The 27,952-nt window shown below is 39.3% G+C and overlaps 1 protein-coding gene across 1 annotated transcript; it reads right to left on the reverse strand.

The window, feature by feature from the left end:
* Nucleotides 1-698: 698 nt before the first annotated feature.
* shmt2 (serine hydroxymethyltransferase 2 (mitochondrial)) lies at nt 699-27,854 on the reverse strand. The gene is made up of 12 exons (XM_030420370.1): nt 27,698-27,854; nt 18,020-18,211; nt 14,538-14,617; nt 12,883-13,083; nt 12,558-12,639; nt 10,305-10,427; nt 7,519-7,658; nt 7,035-7,197; nt 6,259-6,358; nt 3,920-4,075; nt 3,122-3,229; nt 699-2,441 (listed from the first exon to the last, which is right to left on the reverse strand). Exons 1-12 carry the CDS (start codon nt 27,728-27,730, stop codon nt 2,314-2,316), a joined length of 1,506 nt encoding a protein of 501 aa, XP_030276230.1. The 5' UTR covers nt 27,731-27,854; the 3' UTR covers nt 699-2,313.
* Nucleotides 27,855-27,952: the final 98 nt, after the last annotated feature.

Here is a 27,952-nt window from a genome sequence, read left to right on the forward strand (position 1 = left end):
CAAATCTTAGGACCCGTTAGGAGTCAGGGACCCCCTGTTGAAGACGCAGTGTTTGAAGTTATGGGGAAACACATCAACAGGGAGAGACAGGGACACAACACCAGCAATAAACACTGCAGCTGCAAAGAAAATCTGACCCAATTTGGCTAATTGCAGCCAAGACAAAACTCTGAAAGGACTGAGAACTGAAAAAAACTTTCAGGTGGATTCAAAAACATATATCAAAAATACATGCTCAATATTTTAAAAACATATGTTTTGTAGGTTAAAATCTAATTTATAAAGTGGCCTAACTTGTTACTTGACGTCAAGTTTATGTAGGAAGTATTTCCATTTAATGAAGATATATAAAGTTGTATGAAATGAAAATGTACTCAAGTACAATGAATATGGTAATTTGCTTCACTACAGTTCATGAATGCAAAATAGGTGGAAAGTAGGAGGACAATTGCAGCATTAGTTCAGTAAGAGGTGGTTAAAATGGCTCTTAACTGTACTCATTACCTCACAGGCTGATGGCACACATTTTTAAATCCAGTTCATGCCAGATAAACTACGTATGAAAGTATTACTAATCCAGTGACTCTCCTAATCGTATTCATTACGATATGTGGTTCAGTATCAGTCCACATTTTGTCACACCCGAACCATTCAGATAAACATGATCACATTTTGACAAACATCAATGACACAACACAAACAATTTGCAATACTTTATTAGGACCCAGCTAAAAACAATCAAGTGTGAATTAATAAAAAAAAGTTTTGGAAAAGACAGTTAGTTCAAGCTTATGTTGACGTACAGTGAACAGTTGACACTGTAGTAAAATACTTGTTGTTTTTGGCAGAATGTCTAAGCTAATGGCTGTGAGCGAGTTGTGACGTAGATAAATCATGTTTTGGTTTTTAGAATATGTGTTTTGTGCAAAGTAAGACATTAACCATACCATCTCTTAATTGTGCAGCAAGACCCTTTCACAAACAGAATGCTTCCTCACTGATGCAGTGATAATGACAACAGTTCTGATCTGTGAACCAGTTAACAGACATAATGTTCAAATCAAGCTGCTTCACAGTTTCCTTCAATGAACACAGCGGTGAAACAAATGATATTTAAATCATGCAGACTGTACTACAAATCATTTTTCTACTTGTACAACTAATCAGCTGGTATCCAAAACCTTAAGATGTATGTGAAGTGATGTCAGTTAGATAGGTAACTATTTAAATAACATAGAAAAGTATATACTCTTTGTAAACGCACTTAAAGGAGTAAGTATGGAAAAATGCATGTTGGCGTATCTGTTATTTCATTTGGTTAACTGTCATAACAAAATATAAAGCAATTAAAATCTGACATTGATGAAATGCTGGAAGAAAAAAAAAGACAAAGCAATCACAATGTAAAAAGAAAAATTAACCTCGAACTTTTTAAACTTTCAAACTGATTTTCACAAGGTGGACTTTTTTGTTAAAGCAATCTAATACAAGTTCTTGTTAAATAATATGATATTTGAAGTTTGTTTACACTGTGTGTGAGACGCAGTATTTATACATTACTTGTGACCACAGTTTGTAGTGTTGCTATAATTGACAATAATCTATTCATTCTGTTAAAATTATTGAGTCCACCTCCTGTATAATCTTTCACCAGAGAGACAAGTTAAAGGGCTAATTTCTAAATTTAAACAAGAATTCCCCAACAAGCACTCAGAAGGCCAAAATAAATTTTTTATGGCAGAACACGCCCTCAAACTCATGAAGCTTTTCTCTCGTACCTAGTTTCATAAACAGAAAATGATGGTACAAAATCACACACCCATGTGATTAGAACAAGACATATCAGTGACATTAGTTAAGACTCTTTACAGCATTAAGACAAATTAACTTGTCTTATTATTATAACCAATTATAAACTGATCAAGTCACAGGTGTGTGACACTAAGAGCTGCTGGTCGTTGGTTGAAATATTATTTTCCTTTCACACACCCACATTTAAGAAAAGGTGTCAAGTCAACTGAGAGAGATCTTTCCACACACGTTAGAAAATAGGTTGTTCGGCTCTATAAAATCTGCCTAAGTTTATTGTTTCTTTACCTCAACGTGGAGGCTGTATTTTACAAGAATAGACTGATGGATGACTGCAAAGAAGTATAAAAATGTGGTTTCCCAGATCTGATTGGAAAAAAGGGAACTCAAGAATCACCCGGTTCACAGACACCAACCACATTTTACCACCACAACATTTCTCCCCTCTCCTTGCACTCTTCTGCCGCCTGGCTGTTATGGCCCCCTGACTCTATATAGGCTTGTCTAATGGTCGTGGAAGCCCGGCATGGGGAATGGCCTGGCGAAAGCTTCGACACGGTAGCGCAGATCGGCGATGCGAGCCACAGTCTCTGGATCCTGGAGAAGGAAGTTCTTGAAGTCCTGGAGCTTTCCTGGAGAACACAACAGGGATGAAAGGGGAAATTGCTCAGCGTTGTTTTAACACCACTGGGCTTTTGCCCCTACTGCCTTAGCATCAAATAATTTCATATATAACATACAGCATTTTGTAGCATGTCTAATAAAGACAGAGTTTCAAACTCTGTTTTTAAAATAAATGTAAAAAAAGATGACACCTGCAGGGTTAGAAACTGTTTACAACTGAGCCAAAACCAGAAAAAGTATTCAATGCTACCTATTTCTTTGGTACTTTACCGTCTCCGTCATAACAAAAATAAAAATAGTCAGTTGTAAAAAAAAAAAAAAAAACGGAATAAAATGACCAGCACTGCTTCAACGGGGGAAGCTGTTTTTTCTCTTAACTCGACCTGGATCCCTGGACTAAAATGAAGAACCTGATAGAATATTAGTTTTGGATTAGATAATGGCTTGTATTTTGCATTACAAACGACTGACTCACTCTGACATGTTGCAGGGGTGACATCATGCTCTCTTTCTCTCTATAACGTTACTCTTAAGATGTACTTTCAGGTACTGAACACAGTGGCACGACTGATTTAACATAAATCAGTACTCAGTAAAACCAATGCAATTCGGCAGATACCCTTGGAAGGACTGATTTTGAGATACCAGGCTACAGTGTACTCCATCTCCAACCTCATAGTAGACCTACCTGTCTTTTTCTTGACATCCAAGGCGATCTTGAAGCCCTCATCCATGAACTCGACAACCTGCACAAAATCAGCTTCTTTGAACTGTCTGGAGGTCAGGGCCGGAGCACCTAGAACAGAACACAGCACAAAATCTGTAGCTTGAAATACAAAGTAATGACTAACAATTAGTTAACCTTCCACAGGTTCAACTGTCTCCAATATTTTTTTTTGCATTTTCCCTCTATTTAGAAACCATATGGTCTTTGGAAAAAAGAAACAGAATCCTGGAGCAGCTTGAAATTTCAGTGATGAATCCACAGAGACTCCAGATGTTTCACACCTACACTAATGTTGATGGGTCACAAAGACTCAGGCCAAATCTCAAAATTATTTGGAACTGAGAAGGTAATATGTTCAGCACATCGAACTGAAGGTGAAGTACCTTGCCTTAAGACAATACTAAAATGTGGCAGTGTATATGTGGAGCCCCTGAACTTCCTGGAAGATGATTAAAAAGCCAAACATGCTTAATTAATCATGATCTGCTTCTGGCTTAATTGGTGGTGGACTAATTTCCATATGCAGACGTGCATTTTTAAAAAGTAAGTAAAAGTGTACATTTGGCAAAAACCTCACCAACATAGAAAGACTGATTATCTTGACAATAATCATGTACGGGTGTTTGAAGGCTTATTCTTAATTTACAAATCAGCACCTTGTTCTTTTTTTAAATTGGTTTCTGATCATACCCATAATAAGTATGACAGGACCTTGTCTGACTCTCGTTAAATACAGTGTAATGCGAGGTTGTTCCTTACCTAGCCTGAGGCCACCAGGAGTCAGGGCGCTCTTGTCCCCGGGGCAGGTGTTCTTATTGGCAGTAATTGACACAAGCTCCAGCACCCTCTCGGCCCGAGCACCATCGATGCCCTTAGGCCTCAGGTCCACCAGGACCAGGTGGTTTTCGGTCCCGCCTGTTAAATTCAGCATTCCAAGTAAGAACTTTTGAAAAGGAGGAAAGTCTGAGGCTTCATACACATGGACTTTACTCTTTAATCCTTTGATCAGACCATCTCAACTTTAGTTTAACATGGATAAGGTAATGTTACAGCATTTGGTATACACAATATCGATTGTCCTCTCAGTTGAGAAACAATAACTACCTGCTTGTCATAGCGGACAATAAAACAGTAACCAACAAATTGACATTTTTTTATAACTATTGATTTATTGCCTCCAATTCCTAGGGATGGGGCCGATCCAATCCAGTATCGGTATCAGTTCTGATACTAACGTAATTCACGGATTGGAAATTTCCAATCCATGAGCCATGTCTGTGCTTTAACGTTGTCTGCTGAAATGACTCCACAAGTGACTCTTGCTGGCTGGTCTGCTATCTGGCTGCAATCTGTGGAATGGATTTCCTGAACGGAGGCGTGGCTCCAGGAAATCCGTTCCACAGTTTGCAGCCAGCTAGCAGGCTAACACTGAGCAGCACTGTGGCTGGCCAACATGTCTGCTGTGTGGAAATATTTTAAACTGGAAACACTGCAAAGCAAGACAGCAAAATGCAATGTTTGCAAAGCCGTTATTCAGAGAGGCAGAGGCCCCCTCGTGACGTACAACACCACTAACGTAATTAAACATTTTAAAAGAGCACCACGTGAAAGAGCACAAGGAACTTTTAGCCAGGGAGCAGAAAGACGGAAGGAGCCATCAGGAATCACTTCTGGAGTCATTCCAAAAGCAAGGTAAACTCCCAGCAGACAACGTGAAAGCTAAAGGGATTACCACGAAGTTGCTCAACTTCATCGTACTCGATGACCAACCGTTATCAGTGGTGGAAAACGTGGGATTTTGCAGCCTGATTGTACACTTGCAGCCACAGTATAGTTTACCATCCAGGAGATACTTATCAAAGACTGCACTACCTGAACTATACAACTGAGTGTCAAGCAAGTTAGCTGAGAAGTTAAAAGGAGTTCCAGCCCTGACCTTTACTACAGATATTTTGACTTCAGATGTCTGCCCAATGTCATACTTGACTGTAGAGAGGAGTTTATTTCAGCTTCATATAAAATCAACAATAATGGTAATGAGAATATTAAAGCAAACACAGCTCTGGTATTGGAATAGTATTGGTATCGGCAGATATCCAAATTCAGGTACTGGGATTGGATTGGAAGTGAAAAAATGTGGATCGGTGCATCCCTACTAATTTCACTGATACTGATAACATATACCAATATAAATTTAACAAATGATGCATATACATATTGTGTATCCATGTGTGCTCTGTGGAGGATCTACCCTAGATAAAACTAATGCAGCCTGATTAAGCCGTTCTAGGGATGGTGTTGTTGAACTTTATTGCATTATACAGCAGATATTTCTATTATTTTGTCCATCCTTTTCAAAATCAATACAGAGAATCAGCTCAATACAGTTCAGCAGCACCACAAACTACACCCTCTAAAATGATCTCAGCTGAATCAACACTTCTGTAAAAAAAAAAAAAAAAGAACTGAAAATTATAACCTTTGTGATGAGAGGATTTATTACAGACTTGTAGCACTACATTAGTTTTGGCTTGGTGTATCTAATAAACTGGCAAAGTAAGTGTATAGTACAACTCTAAAAACTTGCATAATTGAAAATGTCAAAAATCCTTTAGTCACTAATGTTATAAACTAGCTTGAATATTATGCACTTCCCTTTGCAAGTCTTTTACTGACTGGAGAAGTAATAGAATGCACGTTTCACTTTTGTTTTTAACACTAAGATCTACAAATGGATTTAAATGCACAATATGTAATGAAAGCTCAGGACAAGTGTGTGTTTCTTCACAGGCTATATGTCAAAAAAGCGCTGAGGCCAGTGAATTAAATGCAGTACAAGAATCAAGCAGGAAGTGACCACTTTCATCTGGTTTTATTTTGTTGACTGGCAGCACAGCTACACGGACATTAGCCTATTTGCACATCATGAATTTAAATGCTTTTTGTTCGTCGCCTCATTTGCATTTTGTGACAGGATGTTTCTCTTGACTGACTGTGTTGTGGATTTTTCAGTGTTTCTTACTGCTGTTTGCTAAGCAAATGTTTTTTACTGAAAATAAAAAATGAAAAAATAGATGCTTAAATACAAGTTAAATTACCTGATACCAGAGTGTAGCCTTTGCTGAGGAGAGCTGCAGCCATGGTCTTGGAGTTCTTTATTACCTGGGAGATGTAGTCCTTGAACATGGGAGACTGTGCCTGGACAGCCGGACAAATCAACAGTAAAAAGGGGTCAAGAAATGATTCAAGAAAGCAATTTTTTTTTTTTTTTTAAGATTTTTTCGGCATAGACACCTTTATTAAGCAGTAGACAGATAGGAAATATGGGAGAGAGAGGGGGATGTGACATGCAGCAAAGGACCTCCGGCCGGAATCGAACTGGGGTCGGCTGCGTATATGGCATACGCTCTTACCACTCGACCACCTGCGCACCCGTCAAGAAAGCAATTTTCTACAATATAAATAAATTACATTAAATTTCATATTGTGCTGATCAAAAATAATCATGTAGTCAACTTTCTAAGATAAAAACTTGAAATGTCCGTTCGATAAGTTCGATAGAGTACCTATTGTTTTAAAAAAACAAAAACAAAAACATCTGAATAAAGATCAAATATCAATATCCGTCTACCACAGCATTAATATTCAAACCCCTGAGAGTTAAGGAGCAGATGCCCACAGCAGCCCAGGAAGCAACTGCCTGTGTCTTGTTGCACCAAAGTCTCTCTGCGGTAAGATTTAGTTTCATTGTACAATTTGATTCACCCATCATCAACCTCTTATTAGGATGAATAGCAGACCAGGGTAATAAAGTGTTACATCAATACAAACAAAGTGAGACACTTTTTCATTGAAGTTTGTGAGCTGCGCTGACCTGTCTGAGTGCCACAGCCACACCAGCGATGGCGTGGTTATGAGGTCCACCCTGCAGCGAGGGGAAGACGGAGAAGTTGACCTTGTCCTCGAGATCGTACATGATCTCCTTCCCCTTCTTGTCCACTGAGCGAACACCCTTGCGGAAGAAGATGAGGCCAGCCCTGGACACAACAGAGACTAATTAACTGAGGAAGAATTCATTTTTCATTATATCCTTCTTGAAAACCCAACAAGATTTATTCTTTAGTAACTTGATTTGTCCCTTCCCGTAGGCCTTTTGATTAAGAGGAAAACACAAAATCACAAAATACCATAACTACCATTAATAAGAAATAACTGATAATTTCCTTGATGCTCTAAAGGTCAGTGACAGCGAGAAACAATAATGCACCTCCAACGAGCCTGTTAGCTTGCTCCCTAGCTTCAGTCACAACACTACAGCAGTTCTAATGAGATTTCACTGAAATTTCTCTTGTTCTCACCTGGCTCCTCTGAGGGATTTGTGCGTGGTAGAGGTGACCAGGTCAGCATGATCAAAGGGAGAGGGAATGGCTTTGGCTGCCACCAGGCCACTGATATGGGCCATGTCAGCTAGCATGTAGGCCTTAATGTCAGTACAGAGCTGAGGTTGAAACAGGTGGATAAGAGGGAAAGAGAAACACACAATTAGAATTGTAATTTATACCACAGGACAGGACATTTTTAACGAAGTCATGACATTAATGACCACTCAAATGAAGTTATCAAACATTACATACAAACCAGGATTTGTATGTAATGGCAGCTGGAAAATTTAATATTTAAAAAAACAAAACTTTATTGCACATTCCATCGGTGCACTGACACAAACTTGACTGAGAATTGAATAATTATATACTTGCACATTTCACCAAGAATCTTTTTTGTGCATCATGTTCAATAATAATCAATAAATATGTATACAATAATATTGTCAGGTCTATTTATTGGTCAGGCGCTACTGTTAACCCAATATACACAGTTCAGCATTAAAGCAACATTAAAAGAACTAATGGGTGAATCAAAGTATATTGATCAGACCTGTTCCAGTAGATCCTACAGATGCTCAACTGAATTGGATCTGGGGGTTTTGGGAGGCCAGGTTGATGCCTTGAGCTCTCTATTAAGCTCATCTCGTAATTCATGAGCAATTTTGTGGTGTGGTAGGGCCACTGTCAACAGGGGTTATACTTCATCTGCAAGGATACTTGGGTGGGTGGTGCATGTCAAGTGGCATCCACATGAATAACAGCACCCAAGACGATGGTCCCGCATGATAGGGATTTTTTTTTTCAGCCGTCAAGACAATATAGCCAACAAATTCCGACTTTTTATTAAAAAAAGAAAAGCTGAGGTTAAGAAAGGCTAAGATGTCGAGAGCAAAGATGGATGATTTAATATCCTATAGCTCTAAAACATTTAAAACTCAGCCTTTTTCCTCCTCTAAACCCTTGTGGAAGATGTGTTGCATATTGCCGGGCTGCAACCTCTTCTTCTTCTTCTTCTTCTTCTTCTCCTCCCCATGTTTATTGGCAGATCACAAACTGACTTTAAAGGAGCATACCTACACCTACTGTACCCAAGTTTATAGATGCTGCAATCATTAAGTCAATGAACACAATTTGGTTGACTAGAATTTCAGATACTGATAAGTATAATAAAATATATATCTACCAGATATCAGGCTGATAATTAATCATGCATTCAATATATTTACCTCACATGTAACCCTTTTAATGTTCTGGCTGATTAGTGTAGATGTGGACACACTTCTATAAAGCTGAAAATCAGCCCTTCAACCACAGTCGCTGTTTAATTTCAGTTGCAGTGTCCTGGAGACAGAGCAAAAATCTGCATTGTCCAAATATTTATGACGTGCACTGCATTTGCATACATTATTCTTTATTTAAAGAGTTCCACAAGAAATTGTAATAGTTCCCATAAAACTGAACTGCATGTTTAAACATCAGTGACCTGTGTTTTATTTGACTGTGCTATATATAAGTTGAAATATGAGATGAAAAATGTGAGCTAGACTCTCTCGGTGCAAAAACATTTACTTTTTTTCTTACATCTTTTACCCCACGGTTAAGATTTGATGACCAACTCTACATCTGTTAGCAGCGCCTATCGTAAAGGGCAGATATTTCAAATCAGAGCTGCTGTTATAATACTCCTCGGCAGTCTTCAGAGGACTGAAATTCCACAGCGTAATTCAATAAATCTTTGCCGTCTCTTGCCAAAAAAGCAAAAACAATAAATAGCTCGCTAACATGCAAATGAGTTGCTGGCGAACGATCAGAGCAGTAAGCAATCTTTTTAGTGCTCCAATTAATATGCATTATCATGACAATCTCCCTTCCTCTCATATCTAAACTGGATCAGCACATGTTTATTAGATTAAAAGGCAGAATAGATGGCAGGGTTACTTGAGGGGGTAAAGAACACAAGAGGGTGATGTGCGCTCGCTGATGAACGCTGATAGTGAAATAAATTACAGATTAAAAAATAAAAAAAGGAGCCAGCTCTAATCTAGGTAACACAATGCTGAAAAACTGGAAAGGAGCCCAGCCCGGCAGATTCTGCCATAAAACAGTGAACAGTTCCACAGAGACATGCCAGGGGGAAAATATAGCCCCCACTTCAGGCCTAGTGGCAAAGTAGTTATGGTGCTTAATAAAAACACAGCTCTGTAATGGCGGGACACTCCATCTGATGGTACAAGCTAAAGTGGAACTCTGCAACAAAGGGAAGCAGTCATGGAGTGAATGAAGTGAATCAGCGGGTGGGTATAACAAAACAGATAAAGGGGCCTCTTGTGCACTGTCAAAGAGAGCAGTGAAGTGTGCGGTGAAAAGTTGCTGCTGTGTACGTTTGAGTCAGTGCGAGCATCCACGTTTAGTTCGGATGAGTAGGCAAGAGAGGAGGAAAGCGGCGGTGTTTGAAATTCGGTTTGTGTTTGGAAATGTTGATGCTTGAAAGTGAATGCACAGTATTTAGTCTCTTGTGTGGGACAGAAATTAGTGAAGATGTTGTTGGAAGATGTGGTGGGGAAGCAGGTGTGTGTGTGTGTGTGTGTGTGTGTGTCACAGTTTAGTGGAAAGGTTGACCGAGTTTTAAATAAGAGAGCAAAGGCTGGTCTGACCTTCCTAATGCTCGATAAGAGGTGGAGGAAACAGGTACACGCACAGAGAGAGAGATGGGGTGAAAGCTGGGTGAGTTTTGAATAAAGAGAGAGTTCTCTGTGCACCTTCTTGATGCGGCCGTAGTCAATGAGGCGGGCATAAGCGCTGGTGCCAGCAATGATGAGCTTGGGCCGGAACAGCTTGGCCGTCATCTCCATCTGGTCGTAGTCTATGAGTCCTGTTGCAGGCTGTAGAGAGATGGAGAGGGAGACAGATTAGAGGAGTGAATAAAAGAGAGACGCAGGACGTGGAGGATGAATATGACGATATTAGAGAGGAGAGTAAGGGTCAGGGGGAAAATAAAAAGCAACATGAGAGGATGAAGATAAGTTGTCAGATATCTTGAAGATCAAGAGCAAACATATCACGGAAGAGAGATTTTTTCTATTTGAAGATCATTTGATGCAGCTGCATTTGAAGTATTTTGGCTACCTTAAAAGGGGGGAAGAATTTATCTAAGGGAGACATTTCAACCTCTCATATAAAGGAAGAAGATGGGGCAATTGCAGTAATGCACCCCTACTTATCCTAATTCAACCTTTTAGGGATCTACTCAACTGGTGTGATGAGGCTGAACAGATCAGAGCTTGGTTTAGAGGCTTTTTCCTGCTCTTTACATTGAGCAATTTGAGAAATGTGTTGGACAATCCATTGTGCAGGGGATGTACCTCAGAGTCACATGAAATGGAGTCAGACTGGACCAGTCAAATGACCAGTGTGTCCTGCGCCTGAATCTCCGGTTTTACCCGCTCTATTCCTCCTCCAGGCATTTGAAAAGAGAGATAGTGCAGGTGGGAGAGGGAGAGCGAAGTGGAGTGGTGAGAGACAGAACGGACGGCAAATGAGGGAAACGCAGACAAGAAAAAGCAGAGAGAAGAGGAGGAGGGAGAGCTTTATTTAGACAACCTGATAATCTCCCATCTCCAGAGCACATCTATGGATGCCCCCTCACTCCATCAAGCTGCTCATTGTGAAGACAGAGCCAGTGGTGCTGGCCAGCCTGTCGATTTCCCATTATCTCTCTCGCAGAGGGGTCCTGCCTGCTCATACATCAGCACGTCTGGACATGCACACTCTCATGGCCATCCATCAGCCGCTACCCAACACTACCACACAACTATGACCCCAGGGATAAAATACTATACACTAATACTCGACGTACTGATCATATCTACGCGCTAACTCAAGAAAATTACTTGTCACATGTGAGGGACCCTGGTAGGACAGATCTCAATGCTGGTGGACACTGAATCCCTAACCACACAGCCTTGAGTCTTCCCTCTGGGGGCATGAAATCAAACAGGATTTCCCCCAAAAAAGATCACTGTAATACCACAGCGTAATTACTATTTGGATGATCAGTAAATGTGTGAGCAATCTTTTAAAGGAAAAAAGTCTAAATTATTTGATTGCAACTTCTTAAAGCAGCATTATGTTACTTTTTAACCTTAAATAACCGCTTCAATATCATTTTTTCATTTTCACAGTGTCGAACGCTCGTCAACGTAGTCCGGGGGGGGGGGGGGAGAGACACGGACGGACGGTCATCAACTCCGTCAGCTGGGGAACGGACGGACGCGCATCGCCGTCAGCCGGGAGCTCCTAGCCGTCAACCGGGGGACGGACGCTCGTCACCGTCACGCGCGGAGTATAGCGCCGCTGACCTAGCGGTATAGCGGTGCAGCGCCGCTGTTCCACCGTCTGGGGACAACCCTGCTTAGGCGGGAGGCAAAAACGCTTGGGCGCCGAGCCTAAGCCGTATAATGGCAGGGAAAACCCTGACTGGTGCAATATCTTACTTCAACCAACAACTGTAACATTAAAGGTAGAGACCGACAGATTAAGTAGAAATGACCAATAGCACAACTGAACATGGGAGACCTTATACCGAGTACTGCAGCAGAACAAGTAATGCTTTGAACAGCTACATTTCTGACATTTGAGAAGACTGTAAACGTTGACACACAGATCGTGTGGGGGTCAGTTCACGAGTCAGTCATAGAGAACACCCGACTGTGAGAAATGTTCCTGATTGTCTTCACTTTATAAAGGACTGATTTATTGGAACTCATTTCATCTGACAATCGAATGGGATCAAACAGATATGAATCTGCACAAAATATGTTTACTATCATTTCAAAAATCATTTAGCCTGCACCTGCCTCACAGCCTTTATATCACTATAACACTTTTTTATTGCTGTCTCTGTACTGTTAATACTGTGTCTCACCATTGCCAAAAAACGCTGAAAATGTAACACTATCGTTAAACAGTCCACAACTTGATAAATGATATCAGTAGTCAGGGTTTCTACTTACATTTAGCTTGTAGGGCATGGACTCAAAATAGATTGAGGTTGCCGAGATCCTCTTCACATCAGACATGTAGCCATGGGTCAGGCTGTGGTGAGCAAAAGAAACAGGCAAGCACAAACACTCACACTCAGTTACATTACCTTGGGGGGAAAAAAAAGATTTAGAACAGAAATAAACTTTTTATTGTAAACACATGTGCAGGGAAAAAAATTGCATGCCATTGATTCAGGTCCTGAAAATGACTATGGTAAGAAAAATGTGATAGAAAGAGAAAATAAGTGACAGGCTGAAGATTAAGAATAAAAAGAAAGCAGCAGTGACTACTGACTGTCCTCCATCGGGCAGGTCCAGGCCCATGATGCGGTCATGGGGGTTGAGCACTGCAGTGTAGACGGCAAAGTTAGCAGGGGAGCCAGAGTATGGCTGGACGTTAACACCCCACAGAGCTGGGTCCAGGTCAAAGGCCTCCAGGGCTCGTTTCTGACACAACAGCTCAATCTGGTCGACCATTTCTGCTCCACCATAGTATCTGAGGGTGGAGATGGACAAAAGATCACCATTAGGCAGTTTACTAATAGATGCATCACTCCTGAAAATAACTTGCAGGAGAAAACCCTTTATATTAATGCATTTAAAAATGCAATAACCGATGTTATTGCCAAATAAGGTAAAACCGTAGCATCTATACCTAAAGAGTTGATAGAGCTAACTAAGAATACAGCAATTGTGGAACTACATTATCATACATCAATCTTTTTTTTTTTTTAAACAGCTGTCAGCTGAGGCTTAAAACAACAGTACCAGTGAGAGTGAACCAAAACAAGTCACAAAGATACTAGAGCTTTATTGAGTGGTTTGAAGCTTCAAAGCTTCATGTATAGCATTAAAATCTTCATTTATAACATTCAGAGTCTCAATTGATATTTCAATGTTTTGCTGGTATTTAGTTTTTTTGCATGATAGTTGATTGTTGAGTCCATATTTCCGTCAAATATGGTTGTTTGCTCTGGTCCTACAATCAAACCAAATCACATTTGACAACGTGGAAATAAGAGCAATAATAATAATTAACTATATTTCTACAGAGTCACTTAAACGGCACCTTTAATGAGGTCTAGCAGCAAACTAACCGAATGGTAAATTTCATTTTTCAAGTTTTTACAAAAAAATACTTAATTTTAAGTATCTTCATTCACTTGGTAGTCCATTTAATGCTATGAATCACTTTCTTCAAACTGAAGATTTTGTTAGAGGATCATTTTTCAAAGGTGATATGATGACATACATTCAATGCTTCATTCCAAAACTTAGTACAGTCCTATTTAATGCATGGTTTTAAATCCATAAATAAACGTTACAGTCGTCATAGGTCTGTTACAGCCACAAGTGGCCGCTGCGTGTCACAAAAATCTAGAGCAATGTTAACTCGGGATATCTCAGGTGAAAATGCTCATCAAATCTTTTTCTGAGAAATTACAGATGGCTCCTGTACAAACCAATCATTCAATGAGATCATCTGCTTGTTTCATTACATTAAAGTGTAAAACAGCAGACGAGTAGGATGTGGGGGGATAAAAAAATAAATTAAATTAAAAACACATTCAGTGGGAGGGAGATTTATGGTAGGCTCGCCATCCAAAAATCTAAAAGCATCAAATAAGGAACATTTCAAAATATGTCAGCCCTGTTGCTGCTGATAAATGTGAATTATTGGAGGAAAAATAACAGAAAATAGGAAACTGAAAATAGAAAATATGCAACCATGAGCCTGGGCACTAAATTCTTCCAGTGTATCCCCTCAGGAATCTTGTTTGGCAAGGCAGAGGCTGTGGATTATTTGCTGTGTGCTTGGCATGTACCATTATAGGGCAAGCTCAAAAACACAGTATACATGAGTGTGTGTTTATGTGTGTATGTCTGTAACAAATATCCTAACGCAGTGAATATCACCAGTGTTAATAAGCTGGGTGTGACTGAACTCACCTTCTCCCTGGGTAGCCTTCAGAGTATTTGTTGTTGAGACAGGAGCCCTGAGCTTCCAGAGCTGCTCGACTGCAGAAATTCTGGGGTGGAGACACACACACACGAGCAAACACACACACACACACACACACACACACACACACACACACACACACACACACACACAGTCAGATCAATGGCGTGAGTGGACAGAAGGGACAAGGACGGCAAATTAAAGTCTGTTAAGTGATAGTGAGAAATCCCCCTCCAGCTAAAGGCAATCATTACAGTATTGAACCTCTGGACTTCCATAGACTAACTCTCTGCACTTCACAATGCTTATCGCCTTGCTGCTTCGGGATACAAGATAATGTAATAAACTTTTCTGCACATGCAGAGATACATTGGTGTGGCCTTTTTTAATCACTCTGCAATGCGTTTTCCAAGAAAAACAAATCTTACTCTGTAGGGTTTGCTGTGAAAGGGGTATAATTATCCGCTAAAAGTTTTCCTTCATATTTTTGCTTTGTGTGCTTGAGGATAAAAAAAGACATAAATATTTCTGTTTAATCCAATACCAGCAACTGATATCAGAAAAATCAGACATTTTAGTAGCCTGATTTCAGTAGACCTTAAATATTTTCAAATGATGATTTTCAAATGTTTTTTTACTATAGCTGCTATTAATAAGTTGATCGAAAAACTATTTTGATAACATATTTTGTTGACTGTTTTTTTTTTTTTTTAAATAAATAGATATCACAAATTCCTTGTTCAAGCGTCCCATAAGTGTGGTTTTTCTGCTTGTGATAGTAAACATGTATATGTTTGGGTTTTAGACTGTTGGTCGAAAAGACCAGCAATTTCAAGGAGTCCTCTTACAGGCTAAAGGGAATTTTAAGAGTATTTGTCACATTATCCAACAATTTAAGGACTTAACAATTAACCAGGGCAATAATTGGTAGATTAATAAATAATGAACATAATCATTAGTAATAGCCATAATTCCTACATTCCTTTATGGAACACTTTGTCACAATTTACATATATTCACTTTTTCTGGGCTATTTGTGAGTGCATTGTAACGTGCCGTGAACAATGACACCTTTTTCGTCTCTTTTTGTTGTCCATACAATCCTTTGGATGATCTAAACTTGACTTTATTATCTGTCACCTTTACTGTGCAAATGTCTAAAACCCTGACTGTAACTGACAATAGACACCTCTTCTATTAAAGGGCACCTAACAAAACTTCTTTCTGTACGTTATCACGCCGCCCAGTAATACGGTCTGACACACACATAAAGTTAACTCTAGTCTCATTGGGGTAGTTCATGTCTGTGATGTGTGTGTTATGCTAATGCTTCACCTAAAAGCCAAGAGGAGATCAAGGAAGATAACAACTCCAGTAACAGCTTTCTTCCACGTCTGTCTGTCATGCAGACGACTGTGCATTTATTACAAACGGAAATGCATTTGCTTCTCACCATCTTAATGTGTGTGTGTGTGTGTGTGTGTGTGAGGGCATGTGTGTGAGGGCATGTGTGTCGACACGCGTGGGAGCATGTATGTTTTTTCATTCAAGGAATGCCGCTGGAGTGTTGTGTGCCTTGCAGAGTGAGGTGGGGAGGAGGCAGAATGAAGATATCAGCTTTATCTCACACTAGAGTGGTCAGGCTTTGTGTACAGAGGGGGCCGATATACTCCACTGAACAACTACTGTGGTGAAGAGGTAACAGAGGAGAGAGAAGGAACAATACAAGATAAAACCTTGTCTGCTCTTTTGAATAGTAAAATTTCCCATTTCACACCGTACAGCCCTGGAAAGAGAACAGACAAAGAGATACCCAAAGTTCTCCCTAACAACTGAGCTACTCTGGCTTACAGACAACAATACATCCTGTCAGTGTTTTCACTGTTAAAGATGTCAAGTTTGAATCACTTGATATGAATTTGTTCTTTTTAAAAAATATGCTTGTCAAAGTTCATGATATTTGTTTTATTATTTGTGCGTCTGAGCCAGAAGGTCACTAGCAAGACACTGAAAACATAAAAAAAAACCAGCACATTCACAGCAATAACATATTCAAACATACAACAGCAAGATGATTTAAGAAGAAATGAGTAAAAAAATAACCAGATATTTGCAGTGTATGATTTTAAAATGCTCATATAACTAGTTGTACTTGATGTGCTGTACGTAATGTATCTGTCTACAGTATGAGCCCTTATTAGCAAACCACTAATAAGAGCTTTTCTGTCAATGCAGTGTCTGTCAGCAATAACATGGGGAAAAAAGATACAACCAGAATAGATATACATGAGGCGAGCGAGTCTATTCATTCATCCATCCATTTAGCCAAAACATTAATCAGAGGTGATGAGGCATTCTCAGCTGCCATCACTGCCAACATTTAGGAGAGGCGCTGCCAGCTCTTACAGGCATTGAGTAACTGTTTACACTGACTGTCTTTCTTTAAAAATGAGTCAATCAATACAAATTGGTATAAGATGGGTCGTTATAGTCTATTAAAGGCTGACTGAATGAAAAATCTTTTCCTTATTCAAGTGTCTGCCAGCATGTCAATTCCATGTCAACATTTTTAAGGCAATGGCCAAATGTTCCCTAATCAAGGGGTTCAAGGAAATGTATCGTTGTGTCCAGGCTATCTGCTCATCATTTTCCAATAACTCATTCACTTTAAACGTATAACATTTTAAAGGAAGCCAGTTCATCATTAATACATCATACGCAGCACACAAAATTATAATGGCGTCCTACGTGGGTTTTAAAATCAGGGTTGAAAACTTTTTTTATATAATATACCTTTTAATTTCATCCCATTCTTCCAATCTCCCTCCACTGTAAACACCACGTTTGTGTAGCACATTCACACATGATTGTCAAGCTTCCATGTAACATAAACTTTCAGAATCAAGGCGTCCATTTCAGCAGCCACGTTATTAGTATAGTATAGAGTTGATTTGCCCACTTTCCACATGTGTCACATGCATATAGGCACAATTGCAGCTAATTTAGCTCAAATAAAAGATGCTCTGTGGCTGTACTTGAATATGACAACCTTTTGTTGCTCCTAACCTTCTCTGTCATCACTTTTAAATGTCAATATAGTCAATCTCACAGAACAGCTTTTAACAGCTGCTCAACATATTAAGAGGCGCAATCAAATTCCTTAGAGGTTTAAAAAGAAATACAACCCCAAATCACCATCATGACGATTTGCAGGGGACTAACATTATCACATGACCTCTGTGTTTGGCAGTATTACGCAGAGGAATTTTAACTTTATGAATTATAGACATGGCAGATTTGCATGGGATCAAGGTCTTGGACGTCCTCTGCAATTATGACAAATCACTGGATGTCCACAGGTAATACTAGGCCTGATCAAATAGGCCTTTAAACTGTCAAAAACAGATGAGGTTAAAAAGTGGAGCTTCATATCTGTACATTTCTTTCATTTCTTTTTTTTTTTTTTTACCTCAGATGCAATGAGCTCCAAGCCACGGCACTGCCTGTCCTTCTCCTTTGTCAGCAGATCCCACATCTCAGGGTCGTCCTGAGCCAGGCTCTCCTGGCCTGTCCATGGACGATCTTCATCTACTATGCGGGTGGCAGCGTGGGATTGCTGGCCACGTACGCTGAGACGAACTGGGGCTCGCTGGCACAGTGGCTATGGGCAGAAAGAAGTTGCAGGTTTAGGGGTTACGTTAAAAGAGAGGGGCACTAAATGTGTCTTGTGACGGCTGAAATAAGCCATCAAAATTATTAAATTAAACTTATTTTTCTGCAGAATGTAGGCCTATTTGATCATTTTACACATTTGATGTAACACCATAATTTGTTTCTATATAAATAAAAGACATTTCAAGTCCTCCTCTGTTCCTCATACTCTCAAATAAGTAGCCTGGTATAATTAGAAACTGGCGTGTTTGCATGTTATCAATAATCAGCATGGTTGTTCAATTATGCCTCTATCAGCACTTCTACAAACTGAGGGACTGACTTTTACACCCTCAGTGTACCGAAGGAGGCATATAGAGAACAGATTCAGCACTTCCTGCTTATCTAATCTGGACTGGGGCTGGCGAGTCCTCCTGCTGCTGCTACTGCTGCTGCTGCTGCTGCAATGCCTGATCATATTAGTGTGCAGAGTCCATACAATTTTCACTCTCCCGGTGTCTTTTTTCCTACTTTAACATTGTTCTTCTGTGCAGCACTATGCTTGTGATAGAATATTTAAACACTTGGCGTTTCATACAGCATTCTCTTTAAAATGATTGTCATGTATTAAAGCTGTACATGTGCTATTCCGTGCTCAAGTTCTCTTTATAAACCCTAATCAACAGGGAGGGCACACAGAACAAAAAAACATTCCTTGACATGTTGATTGCACTTGGAACAAATTGGCTCTCTCCCATCATTTAATCAACAATATGATGATGACTCTGTGTTGAGATCAATCCCACCACTGCCAACCTGTAGTTATCATCTGTACAGGTGTGCTGGGGTGTGAGGGACAACCTCTCTTTAATAGCACCATTAAAAAACAATTAACATAATGCTCAGAACTGGTTGAGGACACCCATATGAAAAGACAACCTAAAAACGCAATTTACACTTATTCCATGTGGTGCAAAATATTTGGGGGCACTCAATCTCCTGTAGTGGCTTTTTTACATAGTAAATTTAGAAAAGAGGACAACTCCTTTATTTTTTATTTGTATTTTTTTTTAAACACATTCGAATGTTAGTGTTGTGAATACATGTTAACACAAGAGGGTTTAATACACTTAAATGTAATGCTTTTTAAGACCTTTTTTGGACAAATCAACTCCATCTTAGTCAAGCATTACAGGTCAGTATGTAGGTAAGAATATGTTGCTTTTATTTAATTGAGTTAGTTGATATCAGAAAAGTGCATGCAGAAGAGCATGACTCATTTTGCCAAAGTAAATTAAAAGATGAATAAATAAATTAGATAAAATGTTTGTTGCACTACTGTATGAAACAATGTGTGAGTAGGTTGTAACATGATGTGAAAAAAAAGACCTTCCCCTTTTCTCTTGGATGTCTATACAGGCATGTGGATGATTTGTTTTAATTTGTTCAATGCTGCTGGACTGTGGGTCTCTTTGCGAAAGACTCTGGTAGGATTTTCTGCAAAAGTCCAAAGGATGTGACTTTATGCACATGCTTGAGGGCCTCATCTCAGTCCCTCTCTCCACTCCACTAACAGAGAGCAACAGCTCTAGCAAACCTTAGTTTAGAAATTGATGACCGGCTTCCAGCACACTACAGAAGTTCCACAGAGCCCCGTTAGGACCTCACAAATTTAAATTCAAGACTATTTAATGAGGCCTATAATTTATAAAATTTAAGGACCAGCAGACAGCCTGAAAAATGACCAACCATAGACCTATAATGCAACTTTCTTTGTAAAAAAAAAAAAAAAAAAAAAAAGAAAGAGAAAAACAGTTAATAAGAAGCTTTATCCTTAGGAACAGCTTGCAGATAGTTTATCAACTCTATCGCTGTTCGGCCCACCCTCTCGTCTCCGCCTCTTCATCTGCTCCCCAGGGTGGCAGAGGGGACAGTGGTGACACACCAGAGGAGGCGTCTGGCACATTAATGGCCGATTTCTAACTGGCTCTACTCTGGCCTTCTGTCACCGGTGGCAGCGGTGATGGTGGAAAAGGGGAGAGGGCCCCCCCCCCCCGGGTTCTGGAGGAGATGAGGGCCTGGGGAGACAGGTCGAGCTGCCTCGGAGGACACGTTTCTCACAGAGAAATCACACGGGTCATTAAATGCTGACGGGAACTGTCCTTCGCTGTCTGCGTTTCTGCTGGGACACACCAAGGCTAGGGAAAGCAGTGGCAGAAAAACCCAGCTGAAGCCAGCAACGCAGCGGTTACATTGCTTCTGACGACCGCAAAACAGACAAGGGTGCCTCTCTTCCCTTCAACTCACCTCCACCTTCATCCCTGCTTTCCTTTTCATACCATCTTCCTGTCCCAATCATGTCCCTCCACACTGCTAAGTACACTCAACACAGTCGTGGCATTTTTATTAGTTTGTCTTGTCATCGATGACACTGCCACGGTGTCCACTGGGCTTACACAAACCATACACAGGTCAGTCCCTGTGGTGTGCCTCTCCGCTTTCCTGACTTGTTTGCCAGCCCTGATCATTACAGGAGATTAATTAATAAAAACAAGATGAGTTGTTCCAAGAAAAGTGAGAGCCAAGATACAAGCACCAAATATGTCACACAGTGGGACTATTTTTAGGCAACAGATGACGCTGTCCTTTGAAGGTGAACTTGATGAAAACTCTGCTGTGAGAAAAGAGGCGGCATAGGCCACATCAACCTGGGCGCCGAGCAAGAAATAATGGCAGACTCACAGATGCGCTGAATCTGTGTGACAATGATGCAGTAATTGTTGGCAGTTTAACTTTCCTGTCAAACATCTGTGCCCAAAGACTAATGGCAGAGAAGAAGAAAGGGGATGAAAGGAAAATTATTTCATTAATCCTAGCTCTGTATTGTTTTTGCCCATTTCCTGAAGCTGCTCCTGAGGCGAGTCAATTTTACAGATGACTGCTGTCCATCAGTGGCTATACCAAACAACAATCAGGCTGGTAACAGAAGGAAAACAGAAGGGACTAGAGAGGAGAAAAGAAGAAAAAAAGATCTGTAAGGTTAGAGAGAAGAAGTGTCAACAGGGCAGCTGCATCCGTCAGTCTGACACGCAGTTGCCTCTTCCCCTGTCACTGACTAATAACAGGGCTGCCCGTTACAAATTGCCCTGTGATTCAGTCTGGATAACACTAGACTGAAAAATCCGGACGGGGTGAAGAGGCGTGAAGGGACGGAGGGTGACTCCACTCTATTCGGGTCAAAGGGTTGTCAGGGTGGCAATCTGAGTCTTAAGCGATGCCAGCAACAGAGGCAATCTTCAGGAGGTGTAGGCAGTGGAACAACAGGTTTATGCTTTAATCTTTCTGCAACTTGTGGTGAAGATGATGGTGAAAATGCTCTACGCTGAGCTTCATGGGGCCTAGTGTTGTCACGATACCAAAATTATGACTTCGGTACGATACCTGCCTAAAATATCTCGATACTGAAACGATAGCACAGCGGAAAACTAAAACATCAAAAGTAATGGCATAAATTTTAGATGACAGAATGTGAAACTTAAAATTATCTGTATCTGTATCCAAGAAGACAAGTGTCTTCTTGTTTTGTTCATTTGTCTTTTTTGCTCTCAGAGATTATCAAATAACCTGATTTTTCATTAAAAGCTCAGTGCTTGTAGTAGAAAAAGATTAACAGCACATTAACTACAATTTTATTCAGCATAAATATAATGAACATAAATGACATTAACTGTAAGTCTGGCAATTCATAAAATAAGATAATTCTTTATTCATCCCACAAAGGGGAAATTTGCAATTTGCATTTCATGTTGATAAAATTCAAACCCTGGATTATTAGCCTGCAAACTACATTAGTGCACTAAAGTACAACACAAATGACCCAGACCTGGTGGAGGTCTGTGCTCTAATCAGACCATTTTCTAATAATATAAATTACAATATTTATTATAAATTATTGACGAAAATGTGCTATGATTATATTACTAGTACTGATTGACTTAAAATGGATAGATTATAAGTGGTGTTGTTAATCAGCATACTTGTGAACTGAAAATAGAGAAATTTGACTGTAAAAAACAATGTTGAGCCAGGGTGGCCCAGTAGTTCACCTAATAAACCATATGCACCATGAATTTAAAGCTGAGTCCTAACTGCAGTAGCTTTGTTTTGATTCCATCCTGGGCCCTAAACCACAAGTGATTTGCGCTCTCCCCCCGTTTCCGGTCTGTCTTCGGCTGTCACAGTCTTATAAAAAAGTAAAAAGCCCATCCGAAATTAAAAAAGCCCCAGTGGATGTTCTATCAGCAGTAAAAGGAGATAAATCAAATGTTGGTATGGAAAAGGACTGTGAACTTGACTAAACTAGAGCTGCAACTAATGATTATTTTCATTCTTGATCAATGAGCGACTCATTTCGTCTATAACATGTCAGAAACTAGTGAAAAAAATGCCTAGTTATATTCAATTTACAATGATGTAAGACATAGAAATGGATGGAAGGCCTAAACCAGCATGTGTTTGGAATGTATGATTTGTTAAAAGAAGGCATCCTTGATTGCAAAAATAGGAATGCAATGATAAAAGATTTTACGGCGGATTGGATAAAAAACATTCACACGGGCTACGTTCATTTTGCTGAATTGTCATGATTGTGATGATCGTGACTATCCTCGCAATTATTTTTAAAAAAAAATTGTCCAGCTTACTGCATATTGGTTTTGATTAATGCCGAAGCCACACATGATGGCTGAAGCTATGGCTTGCACAAAAACAAGTTATATCAGATGTGTGTATATTCTACGCATTCCAAACCAAAAAAAACAACAGGGACATAAGGGTTGCCACCATTTAGTTATGCTTTATTTTTGCTGTGGGACATAATGATTTATGATTACTTGTTTAAGATTCTTTAATTGTTTGTTACAAAAATTGGCACGTGTCCAATCTGCTATAGAAATATTCTTCTCCTTACAGTGCTTCTACTCTGCTCCTGATAGAAGGATAGAGGCAATAGAAGGAGTAACACGCAACAGTGTTACATTAGTCTTTGTCAAAAAACTGATGTGTATAAAAGCATTACATTTGAATTTTTGTGATTTCTGTGTGGGAGGTGATGAAGCCAGACAGGCTGCGTCCAGGGTGACAGCAAAAACTGTTTCTCAAACAACATAAAAAGTAGGTTAAAAACAAAACTGAAAACTTATGGGAGGGTTATATTGAATACTCCAATAACACTTTGTTGATTGATGTTGGCATCACATAGATTAAAACAAAAATGTTGCAGCCTCCTTTCAACCGAGTCAACCTCTGTTCAGACATTTGAAAAAAGTAGGACTACTGTAAATATTTCCCTCAGAACTTCAAACAAAAGACTGTGGAGCTGAGTAAAAGTTATGCACTAAACACAACAAAGAAGCACATCTTCTCACAAAACAAAGGCCAAAGCCCTGTAAAGGTTCTCTGCATTGTGACAAGAAAATAACCAAAGACATACTGCGATTAAATTGCCTATGAGGGAAATCTCAGTGTGAGCACTAATTACACTCATTTTCCACACACCCATTAAAAACCAACCACTCTGCCCAGCACTGATAGTTAAACTGATAATTAAAGATTGTTAAGACAAAAAACATTTTTACTCTCATGGTTACCTGGCTACATCCCTGGCATGCGGACGTTGCTTTGTCTAGTTGTGGCGCGTCTAGACTTGCGTCACATCCAGTTAATTTGACAAAAAATTCTGATGGATGTACAGAGACGCATCAGTCTGTGGAAATAGCAGCACCCTGTAAGTGCTCCTGTGCCAAATATGTCTAAGACCAGAACCTGAACTGCCAAAATAAAATCTTACCACCCAGTTTGCTCTACTCATGTGTACTCAATGACAATTAAAATTGATGTCCTTTTTAAATCAAAGGTTATTTAACAGTGTTAATGTCTGGCTGCATCTCACATCATCAAAAATCATTACTGAAATTAAACATGAACAGCCCCGACCGCTTTAAAGTGATTTCCTATATATTTAATTCAAAGATTTAAAAAATAAATAAAATAATCCATGCTGATCATATGCACTAGAACCAGGGATGGAATTTAACTTGCATCTACTCAATTACTGTACAAATTTGATGTACTTGTGGTTAACTTGAATATTTCCATTTCCTGCTACTTTATACTTCCACACCACTACATTTTTGAGGCAAATATCCTACTTTATACTCCTACTTTGCAGAATGCAGACTGTATCGGAGCAAGGGTTGCACATTTCTAAATACATTTATTTTAGCAGATTACACTAATGATTCAGATAATCACACAAACAAAATATCATATGTATTAATATTAATATTGGATAAGATAACCTACATACATGTAAATATATCTACAATTTACTTTTACTTGTACCTTTATTGCCAGAAAATTGCTTTTAATACTTATTGTATACCGTACTTAATAGCAGATCATTTAAGACTTTTACTCCTATACTATTCTAAAGAACTATTTCATCTAAATATCTTAACTTTTACTCTAGAATGACTTTTGTATATTTTTGACAATGCTGACAAGAATCACATTCTCTTCTTATTAAGCACAGCCTTAAATGCTACAAGTTAAAATCAAAAGAAGGTCAACTAAAAGAAGAACAAAAATCAATTAAGATGATCAATAAAAGAAAACTTAATGTAATCAGAAGTGACAGCTGACAGGAACTTTGCTTTTTTTGGCTTATGGTACTAGAGATTTTTCTTGATTCTCACATTGACAAACTGGAATCTCAAAAGATTAGTTTCCCTCATCGTTAATCATCTTCAGACCAATCCTATAATTTAGGTCAAAAGCAAGAATAAATGCTGTACAAGGACTGGAATCTTTCACACACATACACACAGAGATCCTGTGAGGACACTGCGTGCTTTGACCAAAAAGTCTTGTGAGTTCTTTGGAAATTCAATGAAGGTGCACGCATAACCACTTAGCATGAATAGGAAAAGCATGCAAACATGTGAATCAGTAAATGTGATAGGAAACTTGAAACACACTGACAGTCGCTAATAAAACTAGGTCTGAATACATGCCACAAGATGTTGGCACAAACTTGGCATAGCCTAGTTGTTTGAGAGAAACTGTATGAAATTCACACCATCTGCAAAATGGGTCACTTCCTAAAGTTCAAAATTAGGCTATTTATAATCCTCAACTTTTTCCCCCCCAACATCACCTTCAACCAAATCTCTCTTCTAATCAAAACAATTTATCTAATAAAAAAATGACTTTAAAATGTATCTAAATTGCTGAGCAGACCTTTGTGAAGTGTATAATTTGCTAAGTTCAATTATCAACACTACACAACAGAGGTGTACTCTGAATCATAAGGTTATTTATAGTGTTGCTGTACTGGTATTCATTAAACATAGATTATGTTGTTTTGACTGTTGTATATTTATATCTCCAACATAACTGTACTGTATATGCTGTAGGGATGAGAATCAGTCTCTCAAGAAACGATACTATTCACTCCAAGTCGCCCACAATAATGATAAAATCACAATACAGCAGTTCTGTAATAATCAATACACTGTACAATAATTTAGCAATACGCCACAATATCCTAGCTAGATGGATATGAAAGAATATGAAATACCCCAAAGGCAAAACACAGAAATTTTGAATTTTACTAAATTATGGTACCAGTTTCATAAAATTTGACATGAACCAATAAAAAAATCATAAAACGGTGTATAAAGTCTTAGCTTGGTACCTCTTTATCACCAACACTGACAGCAACTTGTCCAAATCCATGTGTGCCATTATTACAAACTAAAACGAACTGGCAAGAGGCTGAACTAACAGAAAGCAGAACGGTTTTGGCATTAAAAACAAGCAGATACAACTATGGCTCATTAAATTCTTGTCTATGATCTATGCTAATTAAGTTACAAAAGTTAACAACACAAGGAGCCATGGAGTGGTGACTCTGACTCTATAAGGGAAATCTGTCTGTAGAGAACGTACATGTTTTAATAAAATTATCTAAATTTGGCTTCAGTGTATCAATAACTGCATTGCAAGTGAAAGTGACACAATATATTGCCTGTCCCACCCCGAACATGAAGTGGGGGAAATATTAGGATTTACACTCAGTTGCCAGTCTATCATGTTAGCTAAAACTAATACAACAACACTTCAATAAATACAAGGTTATCACGTTCATTTTGAGGTGCTATTGAACCGTTTTCTGTTACACTGAAATATGTTTAAGGTATATTCCCCAAACCATTTGACTCAATCACAGCTAACTAAATATACGTTTTAGTATCAGTGTTTCATGACGATCGAACACTTGATTATTGGAGCTGATACCAACAAAGATTTTAGGGGGTAAACATTTCTGATAGATATATCAGCCGATCCACATCTTCTGTGACAAAGATACGTAATGGAGGCAAGGTACTTAACAACTGAACAATAAACTTATCTTACTGTACTGAAACGGTAAATACACTGGGAATTTAAAGATACTGACATATCTGTGATAGCTGATAATGTTTACCAACCATTACAATGGTCGGTGGACCTTTGAGCTTACAGTAGATTCACTATATATTAGGAACAATATCTATTTCAGGTCAATTAAGCTTTACTTTATCATTATAGCTCTCCTAAAGTAATAAATATGTCAGCAGTTAAGAGTCTGCTGACACTGCTGAACCAATGACTTTTACTTTCCCAAGTTTGACAAAAATCACAGCCTTATCTGTTGCATGATTGTATGAGTAGTATGAGGTTAATATGTGCTTGTTGTTCCCTCAGACTCATTTGCACTTTGGACTTTATTGGGGCCAGGACCCCTTATTTCTGTTTAACATATCATTATCAGACTACAGCCTTCTCTTGCATTATCTGCAGCACTCTCCCGACTCAGGCTTTTTTTTTACTTTAGACTTCACTGAATACCTACCTTTAAAAACATACTGTGCTGTGCTGGGTAACTGCAAAATAACTGCATAAAGTTGCGCAAATCTCTTCCATCAAGCTACTGTAAGTGAATAATGTAACATGTTTTAATCCGATTTGTTTTTCTGATATAGTGACACACGGAGTCGTGTTGTTTCTTGCAGTCTCCTCCACACATGATGAAACTGAGCAGTAGCTGTTGCATCATTACGTGGACACAGAGCCAGCTATGCAACAAACATGCACTAACACCTGGGTTAGCGTGCTTGCTAATCGGCTAACTCAGTAGTGGTTAATAAGAACAAGACAGAGAAGACAGCTAGCGGTTAACTGCTAAGAGAAAGTGTCCTCCATTTGGTATTCAAACTGCACACCTTGCTAAAGCGGAGGAGGGCAACTTAAACCCCCACGACAGCAGTACCAACACACACTGGCGTTAAGCTAACGTTAGCAAACACCATAGAACTACCTGGCTAACATGCCGGACTCAAACACGCAGTGAATTAGAAAATGGCACAAAAACAGTAGTTCATCATCCTCTTACCCGTGCGAATTGTCTCAGAGCGAAGGAGAGCATGTTTCCAGTTCTCAGGCCAGGGGAAGAAGCAGCACAGCCGGCCAACACACACCGCTTACAGGCTCCGAAAGGGCTGTTTGAAGTTGTTAGCAACGGCTGGTCGCGTTTAACCTGCCGCAAGGGCACATGGGAATTGTAGGCCTGTGTGAGGAACTTACCAAACGTCCATGTGCCTGTAGTCCACGTTGGTGCTAAAGCTGTCAGTCATTTACCCATTCATCT

Source organism: Sparus aurata, chromosome 6, assembly GCF_900880675.1.
Source record: "Sparus aurata chromosome 6, fSpaAur1.1, whole genome shotgun sequence".
Taxonomy (NCBI): domain Eukaryota; kingdom Metazoa; phylum Chordata; class Actinopteri; order Spariformes; family Sparidae; genus Sparus; species Sparus aurata.